Source organism: Bacillus rossius, chromosome 14 (genome assembly GCF_032445375.1).
Source record: "Bacillus rossius redtenbacheri isolate Brsri chromosome 14, Brsri_v3, whole genome shotgun sequence".
In the NCBI taxonomy this organism is placed as follows: Eukaryota; Metazoa; Arthropoda; class Insecta; order Phasmatodea; family Bacillidae; genus Bacillus; species Bacillus rossius.
Genome location: NC_086341.1, coordinates 8,634,299 through 8,651,473, shown reverse-complemented (window position 1 = coordinate 8,651,473; position 17,175 = coordinate 8,634,299). Strand labels below are relative to the sequence as shown.

The following is a 17,175-nucleotide window of genomic DNA, read 5'->3' as shown; positions in this document are numbered from 1 at the left end:
CGTGTGCAGTGTAATCGTGTACGTAAAAGCACCACAGAGGGCCGTTTTATCAAGTGTAATTGTAATAATAGTGTAATCAAAACTTCTACGTGTTCCGACGCCTCATTGGGCAGTCATGTACCGCCGAGTAAACCTCGAGCCCAATGTAATGAACCAGTGTCAATCGTGAACAATAAAAAGTCCACCCCGCACCCCCCGTGCGCGACGTGCCACCCGTAGAACAACCAGAACAGTGTATGTAAATTAACCTAAACAACCCATCCTAATCAGGAAACAAATTCCATTACCGCCGACGGTTCTAGCGGACCACGCTGGGGCAACGAACCCACGACCATCACACGGTTAGACACCGAGCTAGCCTGGCACCCTCCCGGAACAGAAATCTCTAAGAAAGCCAGCCACCCCGCTAGGGCCTGCGCCCGATCTCGAACACGAGACCGCGGCGGACGGCAGATGTTACACAGTTAAATAAGATAAATCGTAAATACGTAGATTAAAGAGTTAGAGCTCGACACACGAGGCTGGCTAGGAGCCTATGACGATAATGATTAACTGGCTTCGAAGCCTGAAAACTGCGTAAGACTCATTTACGCTGTCCGTATGCTCAGGACATGAAAATTACGTAGTGAATTGAAATCTCCCTGTTGGGAATAAAAGCATTAAGTTATGATTCGCACGAAATGACATACGACTGAATGGGTCGGGCGCAGAGCTGAAAAAAGGATTTAATAAACTTACACTATTGCGATGACTTGGATGTGCCGCGAAATCTGTAGGCTCTGCGTTAGCGGAGCAACCGACCCCTGTGAGCTCCCGACGGTACCTAACTGGCGCGAGGGCGCCGTGCGACCTCGCGCCGAGACACGTGAAGCGCGGGAAAACAGCTCCGAACAATTTTGGACTTAATGACATCTTTGACAATACATGATCATTTAACAATTGTACATAATTTTATTTGAATTAATTATCTTTTAATTATTCTTAATTTAGTGGTTTTGTTTCAAAAGAATAATTACTGATTTAATTTAGCGGATTGCCAAACCCGGCCGGGCGCTGTCGTCGCCTTAGTGTTCGTTGCGGTGTACTTTCACTCACTCGGCGGACATCACGCTCGGGCGTGTTCGATGCAAGTGTTGTTATGACATAACGGCCTGTGCGAACCAGAGGGAGCACCGGTGGTTGGCGTCATAGTCGTAAGATCTTAAATGTTTGATAGTTACATTTATTAATATAATTAAAGTTACCCATTATCTATGAATTTGTTATCCCTTTTAATTTTTCATTACATTTATATAAAAATCTTCAATGATCAACTCAGTGATTTTCCTACCGTGTCGGCTAATGGCGTCTCTACAGTTATTCGATTTTCAAACCAACTTTGGAATTTGGTTTTCCTATGTTTCTTAACCTTGAATATGCTTTTTATAATCTCTTCCAGTCTGCTCCTCATTGTGTTGTCTATGATTACCTCATCTAAAATCGACAATAGTGAATCATATGTGTTGTCATCAGTAAATTATAAGTCATTTTCTCTAAAGAGACAAGTATTACATTTTCTAGACGTGGCTTGTTTAAATAAAAGAAATGGAGGATGTTTTGGATGAAATAATTCCTACTGACGAACTCAGAGTAAGTAAACTTTTGAATATAACTTTTGCTAAAATAGTTTTTACATCTTCGTATGAAAATAAATTTCGTAATATCATTTAAACTTAAATTCATCGTAGGTATTTCTAAAGGAAAACGTCTTTTCCGAAAAAAATAAAAAAATATATAAAAATTGAAGTTCTTAAGTTATTTTTTTTTCTTGCATCCTGGCATGTTTGTTTTTTCGTAATTCTGTAAAGATGTTGTGATACTTCAAGTAGTTTACCGTTTTAACAATTAGGTTAGGCGGGAACATGCAAATTCTTTGCATTAAATACATTTATGAAAGACAATTTCGGGTATCATTAAAAATACAGTCCTACCTATTATAGTCTAGAACACAATACCGTAAATAATTATATTACATACTGTAGGCCTATATTATTATTTACTACTATTAACCCCTCTAGTTAAATATATTTATACCAGTTTTTATGGAATAAATATTCGTTTCCACATGATTTTAATGTCTGGAGTATTGTAAAGAATGAATAGTAAAGTATACTTTCTTACTTCATTAAAACAAGGACCATCTGTAATATTGAAAAATAACATTTTCTTTTTTTGATATTTTTTTTTAAAGGAAATATGCGACGTTATAGAATTTTATGTATATAATTTAATTGTTTATCATTTTTTATTCTGTTGTAGTAAACTTTTCTGGTATCGAAAATGTATACGGAAACCCTACAGATTCTAGTAGAGAACGCGATACCAAAAAAATATGTTTCTTTCCGTACCCTGTAATTTTCTCAAGAAACGTATCTTGTGCCAAAACACTCCAGTTCCATGACTGGATGTCTAGATCGGCAGCAATGAGCGAAAGATGTGCACTATTTTTGAAACACTGCACGGCGCACACTAACCTGGAGCGACCCGTTGCGTCCCCAGAAGTTCGAGCGCGTGTACCACGGCCAGCTGACGGCCGGGAACGTGACGGACAAGGCGCAGTTCGAGTACGCGTGGTGCCTGGTGCGCAGCAAGTTCCCCACCGACATCAAGAAGGGCATCATCCTGTTCGAGGACTTGTTCCAGAAGGGCACCGGCGACTCGAAGCGCGACTGCCTGTACTACCTGGCGATAGGCTGCGCCCGCTTGAAGGTGCGACGCCGTCCTCCCGCGAGGATGTCGCCTCACCAGAGGCTGAACGAATCATTGTCTTAACCAGGGGCGCAGCCGAGGGGGGGGGGGGGTTAGGGGTTCAACCCCCTCCCCCTCCCCCTTAGCACCACCAAATCTTTAATTAATTTCTTATTAATCACTCAAACAAATTTCATATTTAAATTAATAAAAATTTTACCATTACAATATTTAAATTTAAGTACCGAAAACTGCTAAAATAGCACTATTTTACACCTTAAAATCCAAATTTTCCCGGGGGAGGCCCCTGGACCCCCCCCCCCCCCCTGCTTTAATACGGGCCGGGGGGGGGGGGGGGTCATGCTTCTTAACACCCCCTATACACAAATCCGGGCTACGCCACAAGGTCTTAACACCTCAATAGTGGTGGCTTTTTGGGCCAATAGGTTAGGTCATAAACAGAAACAATTTTTAAAATCTTAGGATTAAAATTTTTTTTTTTTCCAATGATTTTGCATACTTTCAATGTAGCCGAGTTAACCTAACCAACCTTTAACTTTATTTATTAGTCTCATTTCCCATAGCCGCTACTCTTGAGGTATTATCGTCACTCGAATGATTCTTCTAATGGGAAAGCTTGATTTAAAGGTTTTTCATCTACAAACGCTATTGCTGGTTTTAACTGCATGTCATAGAGAAACCACAAGAACGAACATGAAAGAGGAATGCACAAACGCACAGAAAACTAGCCAAAATCAGCCGATGTCAAATGTTTAACACAGACAGCACAGAGAGAATTCCTCGGAAGGAATTAGTGGGGGAAAAAAAAATACCACAGCACAGACAAACAGTGGGATGACAAAAATGAGACTGTTTGTGCACTACAGGGTCTTCTTATTTAGAATTGTTAGTAAATATCAGTTATATTATTTTCCTAACCTAAGAAAAACAAAATATGGTGTTCCAAGACATTTGGATAAGGTAGCGAATAGGCACTACCTTGTTGGGATACAACTGTAACCTAACTCACAGACCGTATTTAACAACAGAAAATACAGACAAACAACCACCTTGGAACAACACAGAGACAAAAAGACGAACTCAGTGAAGAAACTAAACAAATATTTTAGACAAAACGATGACGATGCCTCAGATGAACACAGTAGGCATCCTAAGACAAAAATTTGCGACATTTCGGGAACTGACATCTGTTCCCGTCATCAGGCATAACGACTTGTTGACTATATCATCATAGACTATCAGGGTGGATGAGATAAGAATGGAGTGTGGAGAGAATGTTTTGAGGAGGTAAACTGTAGTATCCAGAGAAATCCCACCAGTACATAGCAACATTTCCCTCATGCTTCAAATCCGAGAAAATTAAACCTGGATCATTTTTGTGGAAGCAAATGTTTCGACTACCGTAGTCTCTGCTTCTCCTGCCATGCTTTTTTTTTTTTCTTCCAGGTTTCATGGAAACATTTTGCAAATGAGGGGTACAGATGAAATTTTGTTAATGTTCTGTAGTTTTGGCAATCCAGATACAATGGTCAACCAAAAATTCTAATTATAAAAATTAGCTTGGCCAAGTGGTAACTTGCAGATAAACTGTCGTCCCGGGAGACCACAACTTTTTGACTTCTAGCGCAGTATGGCCTCCAAGAGCCATGGCTGTAAAACTGGTGCGCAGTCTTGTCATCAACCATCGTGTGTAAGGCAGCTATGATATCCGAGCGGTAAACATAACATTGTATGTGGGGGAGAAATGGAGATAAAAGTGTAATACATTGTCCCTCTAATGCTTTCAAAAATCTGTACCAGATGTTTCATGGGTTAAAATTATCCGGAAAACGTGTGATTTAGCAGTTTTCTAGCTTCAAAACTCTGTTTAAAAAAAAAAAAGAAATCCGGTTAGAGAAATACTCATGCATCGTCAGGGTATCCTTAAATACTTTTCGTAAACAGATAACCACTCAGGTCTCTTGCAGTTTTGGAATCAAGTGGTTTCTTCTGTAGCTCTGCACACTGTACGTTTGACCGGATAGGCGGGGGGGGGGGAAAGCTTTCATTTCACGGACGAGAGAGCCACACCCGAAGTTCCCCGAAGGTTGCTTAGCAAATAACTTTTTTAATATGTAGCCATCCAGGGCTAGGAAACCGTTTAACATGATTTCACAGTATCTTCCATGTAGCTATCCTGACCAAATCAACCGTCCACAATGTTTTAAAGTATTTATAATGTAGCTAACCTAACCTAATTGACCATTAGTTATCGTGAGTTGTCCAAAATAAAATAAAAACCTCGAAGATGCACGATCGGGCGTTTGGCTCTCTCGTCTGTGAAAAGAAGGCTTCCCATGGGCGGGGGGGCCTCCATGCCGTACATTAATTTATCAAAAAAAATATTGTACACTCCTTCACCAATAGCTGTTTTTCCCGTTTAGCATTATTTTGTAGCTATCCTCACAATGTGCTCCAGGAATATTCCAAGGCGTTGCAGTACGTCCGTGCGTTCTTGCAAGTGGAACCGGACAACCAGCAAGTGCAGACGTTGGAGAAGCAGATCAAGAAAAGAATGGAGAAAGGTAATTCAACCAAACTTGTCGCCGGTTTTTCAAGCATTCAAGTGTTGTGTAACCCGGACTGAACTTCGTTCACAAAATTTCTGAGCAAACAGGTTTTTGTCAGTGTATTCAGGGGATAGTTATGGTCCTGGGAAAATAGGGATATTACAGGGAATTTTTATCGGATTTCATACCCTGGATTTTGATAAAGAAAATATCTTAATTTTTGGTATGCATATCTTAAAACTAGTATTATTATTACTTATACGTGTACTTAATTAAAATGCACGCATGCTGATTTATTTCATCCTGACAGACAAGACATCCATATTAAAAATAATTTTGTTTTAAAATACAAATGGTATCATTTCATAATTGACATTATTATTGGTCAGAAAAGTAAAACAGCACATTTTACTAAGTTATACATTGCATACTATATTGTCGCGGGTTGAAATTTTGCAGGGTTGTTGAAATCAAATTTAGGGACTTTACTGACGGGACTCTGGGCTGGCTGCTCTGTTCACTCGTCAGCGCAAGTGGCGTGACCATGTAATTGGGGCACGGGGCCGGCGCGGAGCGCTGCGGGCTTGCAGAATTTTGTTTGTTTGTTTGGCCGCGCGCTGGCGCAGCCACGGGCCGCAGTTACTGGGGCGCGCTGTCGTAACAAGCCGCGCGGTGTGGCCTGCACATCGGGGTAGAGGGGGGGTAGTCTTCCCAGATGTTCTAGTTAGTTGTTTAGTAAATTTGACTTCAATAACGAGCTTTTGTTATGCTAGGCGCGGCAGGGCGCGCGAATTTAAGCGCAAGTGATTGGTGACTCGGGGCTCACTCAGGCGGAGGCTATGCGTCTCACCTGTGGTCACGAGTTGTTAGTTCGTTCGTGATGTAGGAATTCAGGCTCACTCAGGCGGAGGCTATGCGTCTCACCTGTGGTCACGAGTTGTTAGTTCGTTCGTGATGTAGGAATTCAGGCTCACTCAGGCGGAGGCTATGCGTCTCACCTGTGGTCACGAGTTGTTAGTTCGTTCGTGATGTAGGAATTCAAGCTTTCGGGCGGAAGCTATGGTCGACGCCAGAGGCCACGAGTCGTTTAATTTAAGTTAGGTCATAATGTAGTCGTCAAGCTTTCGGGCGGAGGCTATGGCCCTCGTCAGGGGTCACGCGTCATAGTTTTTAAAATGTAATGTTCGTTCGGGATTTCAAGGGCAGGAGAGGCCCCTACGTTATTTTTTTAAAGTAATCGATCAAGAAAGGCTTTTCGGAAAATGTGAGTATGGACTTATCTTTGTTTTAATTTTAAGTATTAATTATGATTTGAGGTATTCGGAAGGACTAGGGAAGTGTTTAGTGAAGTTCTCTCATTCTCTCTCTTGTAAGGTCGTTCAATCGTTAAGGAAGTAAAGAGATTATTGTTTTAAATTGTAATCCTGCTATTTAAATGTTCTTTAAAATGATGTTGAGTATTTGACTTTAAGAATAAAATAATTTTAATTAAGTATTATGTTATTTTGCAAAATCTCCTTAGTTCAGCTCTCACCAGACATCCTGTACGGGATGACGAACCTATGATCCTAGGTACAGTAAAGTATTTTATGAAGTTAAGACTAGTTGATGCCAAGCGAGTTGTTTCTATGTAAAGAGCTACGATTCTCGCCCCCCCCCCCCTCTGAAGGTGGATCGTGACAGAAATGGTGGAGGCGCCGGGTAGGTGCACGTGACAGAAATGGTAGAGTTCGCCGGATAGGTTCTATTTCTGGAGAGAGAGAGAGGTAGATTTTTATGTTTATTATTAAGTTAGTTTCAGCTTCTGATAGCAGGTTATTAAGAGTTTACTTGAGGAGAGGATTACGGAATTTTAGTCTATAGTGGAGGAAGTCTTTGAGATTTTTTTTTTGACGTAACAGATGTTTATTTGAGTATACTTGTAAGGATAAAGTTTATAGTGATAAGTTGTTTTAAGTCGTTGAGTTTATCAGGGATTTTTACGTGAGGAGAATACGTTATAATTTAAATGATTAATAGAGATAATGCAAGTGGTTTAATTTAATTGAAATTAATTTTAAGATTGTAGGTTAAGAGAGTTAAAATTTAAAATAAAGTTTTTTTCGTAAATAGGAATTATTTTCAAGAGAAGTTTGTTTTGTTTTCGTGCGCGTAGGAGACGAGACGTACGAATTAAATCAGTCGAGGGAAGGATAAACGTTAGAAAGGAATTAAAGAGAAAACGAGAGTTTATGTAAAAGAGAGTTATAGAATTTATAGTGATGTTTTGTTTTAATTAGAAAAATGTTGAGAGTTGTTTCAGAACGACACGTCAGTGGACGTGGCAGAGTGAACACGTGACGGGGAGGTGCTGAGACCTAGCGGAGAACGGAGGAACCGCAAGCGAGGGTTGGCGCACCTGATGGAATTCGGTGACGTCACGGGCTCATACGGAGACGTGGACAGGCCGTGACCTTGTTTTGATCAGCTGTACGGTAACTTAGCGATAAGAAAATAGACTATTGGTTAAATAAATTTAAATTTAAGTGTGTTTTAGGAGAAGAGGAACTTTCAGTATGTAAGTAATTTAATTTAAGAAGTGTATGATGTATAGGCTAGAAGTGTTTCGTTGTAAGTTGTTTATGTTTTTGTTAGTTAAATTCTACCTCGGTTTTAAAAATATTTTTTTGGGATTTGTAAACATTATTAAGGAGGTACATTATAAAATCGATAAGCATTGAGAAAAGTGGGAAGGATAGTTTTTGTGTGTAGAGGGAATTTACTCCAAGGGAACAGAGAGACAAAATTAATGTTTTCTTTAGGGCGAGGGACCCTAAGGTGAGGTGTTGTGTCCCTGGGAAGTAGGGATTGTAGAACAGACCCATAGGAGATGGGCTATCTACGTGAATTAAGGGTTAGGAGAATCCTGAGTGTTGTTAGTAGTTTGGGGCAGGAGTTCCCCATGGTAGTACCGAAGTGGCTATCCTGTATGGGATAGGGTACCATTTCAATGAAGTTTGTTGGTGGGGTTAGAGCCCCCTGTGTAGTGGGCCTATAGCAGATAGGCACTACAGTGAAATTTTTGGTTATTTTGTGAGGTAAATTCCCTGGAGGTTAAGTAAGATTGGATTCAGTTAGGAAGGAGGGAAATGAGAAACATTGCTGTAGAGAGTTAGTGTACTTGCCTAATGTGAAATTGAATTTTACTAAATTAATTTAGGAGAAAGTTTTGTTCGGTAAATAAATAATAATGGAAGATAGCTAGATAATTAATTAATTTTTTTTGAGTAAGGTGTTTTAAGTAATGAAATAAAATAAGGTGAAGTAATTTATTTGAATAATTGGGGAGGAGTTTCTTTAAGAGTTTAGATAATTGTTTTTGAATTTATTGAGATATTCAACCAGTGAAGTTTGAGTATGAGAGATACAGTGAGATTTTAAGGAAATCGGTTGTTTTTAATTAGGACAAATGAGATTTTATGATTAAGAGTCAGTAAGCATAGTTAAAATTTACGACATGATATTTGTTGACAGTTTACAGTTATTAAGGAGAAAACAGAGTAATCTATTTATTTTTATTTTAATGGTTTGAAGATAAGATTATGAATTTTTTTTGGAAGTTTCTTTGGCATGTTGGAATAATTTTTTTTGATTTTTAGAATTTACAGAGAAAATTTAATTGATTTACATTAGTTTGGAAGTATGGAGGTTTAGTGTTCGATTAGCCCTAACTTGATGGTCGGATCCCAAAAGAATGCCGTAAAACCGATAGCCAATTGAGAGGAATGCGGTAGGCGCTTGTGTAGAGAGGGGTTGTGGGAAAACTCCTTGGGACTGATGGCAGATCAGGGGCCCAAAATAGTGTGTGATGCTGTAAAACCAGTGCAGGGAAAGCCTGGTATGCTTAAATTTTTGGGCACAGGTTATGTAAACCTGGGGTTCCATGGGATTTAGTCATGTTAGCTGCTGTGAGACATTAAGATTTCCAGGCTCCATAGTAAATTCAATGTAAATTTTTGTTTTCTTAAAATAATAAATTTGTTTTTAATTTTTTTTGAGATATTTGATTTGTAACAGTGAATACAGACCCCGAGGAATAAGAGTTGTCATGCTGTGAGAGGAGAAGGTGGTAGGCCTAAAAGGGTACAGGCACCACAGAGGTTATTTGTATTGCATAATTTAAATATAAGGAAACTTGAGAATTTGAAATTTTGTTGTTGGTTTGTACACCCATAAGAAGAGTATAGGCAGAATTTTTATTGTTATGAGATGTCTAATTTAATTGAAAAGAAGAAAGTTTAAAGATGCAAGGTAACATTATTATTGTAATAATTGAAAGAGATTAAGAGGTAGAGAGAAATAGGCAGTTTTTGTTTGTAAGTACTAAAGTTTACATATAGAAATTTAGTAACTAAGAATGAATAATAAGTTAAGTCTAGTGTAAAAGTTTTTTTTAAGTTTGTTAAGTTAAGAGTCACAAGTAAATTTTTTTTTAGAGAGAATGTCTTTGATAGGAAGTATTAGAAACTTATGGGAATTTTAGGGTAACATAAATAATGTAGGTAATGAATAATAAATAGATGGTAGGTCTTAAGTTAGGATTAACATTTGAAGCAGAATTTAATTAAGAAGAAGGAAAATAAATAGGCCTAATGAAAAGAACAAAAAAGGATTTTATGGTAAAGCATTTTTTTTAAGTAATAAACAATGAATAATAATGTTGTTTCAGGGTAATGTGTACTAATAATACAATTTTTTTTTTAGGACCAAAGAACAGGAATTATGTAATTTAAATTAACATGTATTTTTGAAACTGTTACAGATTCCTTAAGATGAGCTGAGCAGCAGTCCAGTTTACAAGATGACAAGAGTTCGAGAGACAAGATACAAGATCACTGAAACAAGAGCCAAGACTGAAGATTCAAGAGAAGAGAAAGCTGGCAGCCATGGACTTACAAGTGGAGATTAATAAGGTCATGTAAAGTTTTATTTTTTTTTATGGAAGACAGTAACTGGAGTTTTTTTTTGTTATAAACATTATTTACAGAACTTTTTAGGTTATAGTAATGTAATGGAACTAGTGAGTTGTGGTAGCTGTCAAAAAGAACTAATACCTTAAGTTTAATTTTTAAAGTTAATTTTCTTAATTTACAGAGGGATTAGTAGTTTTTTTTAAACCTTATTTAGGTTGGAATTTAAATACAATAGCTTATTATAAATGTGTACGAACAGTTCAAGTTCACAGTACTGATAGGTAGGTCAGATGATCTTATTGATTTTGATGATTTGTTGTTTTGAGTTGATTTTTAAGTGTTGTGAATTAGACAATGAAATAGTTCTGAAAACTTAAATTATTTCAAGCTAAGAAATAGTAAAGTTAATTGTAACTCAAAGGACACCAGAATTTAATTTTTTTTTGAATTAGTAATGTTTGAAAATTTTATACTTTACAAGAAAGGTTATAAACAAACAGATCGGATGGAACAAGGATGCAGTAAATCACAATTTCATTTAGAATTATTGATTAGCTTTTTAGGTTATGAAGTAAAAGTAATTATAGTTTAAAAGTTTGAATAAAAAAAAATGTTTTTTTTTATTTGTTTCAAATAGAAAGTTTAAAAGTTAATTAGTCATGATCTAGGTGGGTGATGGGGTGGGAATTGGCCACTCTTTTTCCCTATAACCTCCCTAACATGGCCTTCTATTACAACTAACAGAAATAAAGAAGAAGAAAAATGAAGAATTATTAGTTAGAATGTTTCTTTCATGAAGATACCTGATGAACTTTTACTGTTTGGAAGAATAGAAGCAAGATTAATCAGATGTTTTACTCAGAAGAAGAAGAAGAAGAAGATAAAGCAGTTTTATGACTCGACAAGCCAGAGATTGGTGTTTCCCCTCTGCGCTTCTATTGACTACGTTGTTTACTCTCATGGGATAGCTGGTTCGGCACCATGGAGAGAGATTGGTGGGCATTGTGGTTGCCCCCAGAAGAAAAGAAGAGTAGAAGAGGTTATGGGTGGGTCATGTGAACTGACCTTCAACCCAGTTACTTCGTGGGGACTATTTGCTGTATAGAGAAGATCAAGACTCAAGAGTTAGGGAAAATCATTGGAGGTCATGTTTCCCTTCCTTAAGTTTTTCCTATCAAATTATTTGCCTGATTAGATTATGCTAAGGGTGGGATACTTTATGTTAGCAGTTGAATTAATTAATTTTATTTTTTTGTGTGTTTGCATCCTTGCCCATCGATTGCAGTTTAGTAGTTAGTTTTGTATTTGTCAGGCGTGATGGTAATGCCTGTTGATGATGTTTCAGAATTGTAATCTGTTCGTGATGAGGATGGCACAACTCCGAAGCAGATGTGGGGAGAAGTTGTGAGCTGCCCTGGAAGCCAGTCCAGTAGCTGTTGGAGTTGAGTGGTGTTTGCTGATGGCCAGCCCAGGGAGCTACTCTTCTCGACAACACTGACTTCGAGGAGTTGCACCAACCTTCACGAGATAAGAGTTTAATTAATTGAAACACTGTAAGGACACTTAATTTTTTTTGAAGAACGAAAGAAGTATGGTATTAAACGGAAACCGAAAAAAAAAAATAATAATAATTATCAAGAATTTGCACATTGTTTAACGAATACTGAGAAACTAAGAACAGTAATTTAATTTGTAAAGAGAGCTTCACTAACAGAACAATTTTTTTAGAATTGAGAACTCGAGCCTCTGAAGGTTCCTGTGAGAACAAACCAGATAAAAGTTTTACATTTAATTTTATGAATACTTGTTGTTTTAAAATAAATCTTATGCAGAATCTAGATGTATGTTCAGACAGCAAGGAACTAAGAAAATTATTATTTTTGTGAAATGAGGAATTTATAGTTATGGTTTAATGGAAAAAGACAATTTGTAATTTTGAGGTAGCTCGATGGGGCTCGAGCTCTGTGAGGGGAGGGTTATGTCGCGGGTTGAAATTTTGCAGGGTTGTTGAAATCAAATTTAGGGACTTTACTGACGGGACTCTGGGCTGGCTGCTCTGTTCACTCGTCAGCGCAAGTGGCGTGACCATGTAATTGGGGCACGGGGCCGGCGCGGAGCGCTGCGGGCTTGCAGAATTTTGTTTGTTTGTTTGGCCGCGCGCTGGCGCAGCCACGGGCCGCAGTTACTGGGGCGCGCTGTCGTAACAAGCCGCGCGGTGTGGCCTGCACATCGGGGTAGAGGGGGGGGTAGTCTTCCCAGATGTTCTAGTTAGTTGTTTAGTAAATTTGACTTCAATAACGAGCTTTTGTTATGCTAGGCGCGGCAGGGCGCGCGAATTTAAGCGCAAGTGATTGGTGACTCGGGGCTCACTCAGGCGGAGGCTATGCGTCTCACCTGTGGTCACGAGTTGTTCGTTCGTGATGTAGGAATTCAGGCTCACTCAGGCGGAGGCTATGCGTCTCACCTGTGGTCACGAGTTGTTAGTTCGTTCGTGATGTAGGAATTCAGGCTCACTCAGGCGGAGGCTATGCGTCTCACCTGTGGTCACGAGTTGTTAGTTCGTTCGTGATGTAGGAATTCAAGCTTTCGGGCGGAAGCTATGGTCGACGCCAGAGGCCACGAGTCGTTTAATTTAAGTTAGGTCATAATGTAGTCGTCAAGCTTTCGGGCGGAGGCTATGGCCCTCGTCAGGGGTCACGCGTCATAGTTTTTAAAATGTAATGTTCGTTCGGGATTTCAAGGGCAGGAGAGGCCCCTACGTTATTTTTTTAAAGTAATCGATCAAGAAAGGCTTTTCGGAAAATGTGAGTATGGACTTATCTTTGTTTTAATTTTAAGTATTAATTATGATTTGAGGTATTCGGAAGGACTAGGGAAGTGTTTAGTGAAGTTCTCTCATTCTCTCTCTTGTAAGGTCGTTCAATCGTTAAGGAAGTAAAGAGATTATTGTTTTAAATTGTAATCCTGCTATTTAAATGTTCTTTAAAATGATGTTGAGTATTTGACTTTAAGAATAAAATAATTTTAATTAAGTATTATGTTATTTTGCAAAATCTCCTTAGTTCAGCTCTCACCAGACATCCTGTACGGGATGACGAACCTATGATCCTAGGTACAGTAAAGTATTTTATGAAGTTAAGACTAGTTGATGCCAAGCGAGTTGTTTCTATGTAAAGAGCTACGATTCTCGCCCCCCCCCCCCCCTCTGAAGGTGGATCGTGACAATATACCTACTGCCTCTGTTAATAAACAGTGTTTTTAGAAATAAAAGGATACAACTCTGAAATCCCAAAGTTTAGTAATAATTTTGAGCTATATCTAAAACCATATAGGATGGTCACTTGGTAACAATAATTACTAAAAATTTGAGGATATTAAATGTAGTTTTTGTTTCAGTTACTAAAATGTGCTGGTATAGATTGAAACTTCTTGATAACCTTAAGATAACAAACTGTTAAAAAATTGGCACAGTTTCAGTGGTTTTCAAATTTTTGTCTGTTTCTAGTTTTGTTGTTTTCCCCTTTGTTGAATTAATTTTGTTAGCAAGTACCATCTGTTGGATTAATGACCTAGCTGTTCGATACACACCATTAATCCAATTTGTTGCCTACCTTATTTTAAAATATGCTTGGGGAAAAAGTATTTTTCTAAGGAGGCAGTACAAAATCAATCACTGATATTTGCTAAATTTGCATCAGTTTACTTATTACCACGAAAAGTTGTCAATTTCTTTTCCTTAACTCTGTAGACACCACGCACTTTATAATTGCATGTGTTGACGTCTGGGTACTGGGTCGTCGCTGAACCAGGGCGTGGTGCATGTGTTGGTGGCTAGGCCTACTTTATTCCTTCTGCTCGGGCATTTTCACTTTTTTCATTTAGCCAACACAACCCGTTTCCACTCTGGCATTTTGCGATGTACGGCTCCAAATACAAAGTTAGTACCTTTATAGTTATTCCACTCAACTAGCAACACTCAGTGCGCACCCATGAGAAACTTTAAGTTTAAATCGCACAAACCACCCTATTACTTACACAGTGACGGCTTTCTCCGACTGCGGTTCGACGCTTCCCCACCAACGCTCATTACGTCATCACTGCAAATGTTAACCGGGTGAGACATACTCAACGACCACGAACAAATTGTGCTCGTCTTAAGACATATTCACTTCAACTCTGTAGCTTTTGTAGTTAACAAGTTTTAAGCTGTGTCTTATAAAGTCGTTTTTTAAACGTTATTTCCTTTATCTGATCGTCTGCTGTCGCCGCGGTGTAGGTATAATCTAAAATTTAATTTCGGTCATTACCACTTATTTATTTAATTAACGGAAATACAGAAGTTGTCTGACGTGTAAATTTTCTTTAAGACGTTTTTAAATGGTATTTCCTTTATCTGATTGTCTGCGTTACCGCAGCACACCGCTTATAAAAATGACACCCAACCACGAGATTATGGGCATTCATGTTCCTGTCGGAAATTCATGTCGCGCATGCCTATTAGCGGTGGACGTGTTTTGCAGAGGGCCTCGTCGGAATGGCGGTGGCTGGGGGCATAGTCCTGGCTCTCGGCGGGTTGGTCGGACTGGGCATCGCCATGAGCAAGAAGTCATAGCGGCCTCGAGGGAGCCCCTGCCCCCTCCCCCCTCCGTCGATCGCAGACGGTCGCTCGTGTCTGCGGCGCCACAGACACCCGACCCGCCAGAAGCCAGCACCTGTACACAGCTCAGTGTCTGCAATACACGCGTAGCTTTCTCGTAGCTCGTCAGTGATTTCATGTGTTTGGGTTTCCCGCGCGTTACGTCCGTTTGCTACAGGGACGTAACCGCTTAGTTACTTGCTATCGCAAATTGTTAACAATTTTTTTTTGTTTTGCAGTGAATATAAAGCAGTTAACAGTTTGCCACCGGCACTTTTAAATGTCTGTAGATCTTAACTGTGTGTGTGTGTGTGTGTTTGTAAGAAGTGTGGGCTTGAGTGTAAGTGTTGGTATGCACTAGTACGCATTCATTCCAAAGATGAATTCATATTTTATATGAATGCTCGCAATTGAGCTACTTTTGAATAGTCTGTGTGTTTTGTAGTTTGCCTTGATTGAAAGCGGAGAGTTCCTCAACAGGAAGTTTTGTAATACCAAAACACTGTTATTTATGTTTTTTTTTTTTTTTTTTGCTACATGTAAATTGAGGTAGCTGTATATACACTAAATTAATATATTGAATATTATATTTTACATGGACTTGGTGTTTTTATTAATAGTAAAAGAAACCCCCAATGAACTAATTCGGAAGTTGTACAAATATGTTTAATGTTATTTTTTGTGAATGTAGTTTAATTTAGAGTGAGAAAGAAAAAGATAAATTTTGCTTTTGTATGTAGCAAAAAAAAAAGCTGCAGAGAGGAATAAGAAACAGAATGGCAATGAAGGATGGTCTGTTCATCATAAGCCCATGGCGTATTTTGAGTAGGTGTTTTTAGGTACTTGCATTTTTTGCACAGTATGTAACACTATTCAAGTAGGGAATGGAAATTCTTGTTGGCCATTTTCAGTAGTTATGCTTCTGCACATATTGCAAATTTGGCAAAAACATTTCCAAATAATTTATTAGATAATTTCAAGTATACAAGCAAACTGCTAGAAAAATGGCAGTTTTAGAAAAAAAAAGCCAGACATTAAAGAAAAATTGCATATGAATGCCAGTAAAAGGCATTATGAGTAGGCTTGATAGCAAGTTAGAATCTTACGGTTGCTTGTTTGCTGAAGAGATTATGGACTCCTTATGCAAGTTTCAAGTGCTGGTGTGGTACTATATGTAGTATTTGAGTATTTTTTTTTACCCCAGTTTTAATTACAATATTTTCTGTGAAAATTTAAGTTGCATGCTCATAATTAATAATTTGAAATATTTCTATGAATATTGCAATTTTTTGAAACTCAAAAATTTGATTAAAAATAATACTGTAAGGTAACTATGAATACTGACAATATAAAATTATATTATGGATCAAAATAATTTTAATTAGTGTTATGAAATAATACAAAAAATAATCACTATAGTTAAAGTTGATGAAGGTTCAATTAAAGATAAACTGTTTTTATATTGCAACACAGCACTGAAGAATTAATTACTAACAGTGTATCCATTTGTACATTTGTAGTTTTATGAAGATTTTTTTCACAAAAGACTTATTCTTTCAGCACTTTTGCTTTGGCAAAACACTTTAAGACATGGATAAATTGGTTTTGAAATAAAACCACAAAATCTACTTAATATAGTAAGTTCAAGGAGGAAGAGTTATATTCCAGTCATTTCGCAACTCAGGTTGTGAAAGCATCGTTCATTCTACACGTTTGAAAACTACGCCATCTTGAAGGTCAGTTACGAGCTACAAGATTTTTATACAGGTATGCCCGCAACCCAGAAGACAAGATGTAGTTTAGGGGTTTTGGCAAACATTTTTTTTTAAGTTTCTACCAGGGTTGGTGTATTAAACCAAAATGAATTAAAACACAGTTTCAACCAGGTTTTTAAAAAAACATAATTTTTTAAATATAATATATTAATTTAAATGAAAGATTCAATTCCACTCTAATAACATCAAAAGTTCGGTCAGTAATGTTCCTTACAATTCAGAGGAACAAAAATTTAAATTATCTGAATAATTTGTAAATCATACCCAGCTAAATACTCCTCTAAAATTAAAGATCCCTGATTGTACCATAAATCACCATTCTATGGAGAATCTTCTTTCTGTGGTAAAGTCCCAGTCAGATGTGCAGTTTCCTGGACTGCAGTTCTTTTGATGTTATAACCTTTTGGTTCAACATGAGTGGCAGAAAGTAGGATGTTACATTGATTTCATTTGAACATGGCGAGAACCAAAATAATTAAAGTAATAAAAATACCTGGTTTTTTCTCCAACCCTTG

At 38.0% G+C, this 17,175-nt stretch overlaps 1 protein-coding gene across 1 annotated transcript; it reads left to right on the top strand.

Annotated features, from left to right (window-relative positions):
- Positions 1–1,456: 1,456 nt before the first annotated feature.
- On the top strand, positions 1,457–15,479 carry LOC134539102 (mitochondrial fission 1 protein). Its single transcript, XM_063380832.1, has 4 exons — positions 1,457–1,629; positions 2,539–2,748; positions 5,207–5,312; positions 14,770–15,479. Exons 1-4 carry the CDS (start codon positions 1,585–1,587, stop codon positions 14,859–14,861), a joined length of 453 nt encoding a protein of 150 aa, XP_063236902.1. The 5' UTR covers positions 1,457–1,584; the 3' UTR covers positions 14,862–15,479.
- Positions 15,480–17,175: the final 1,696 nt, after the last annotated feature.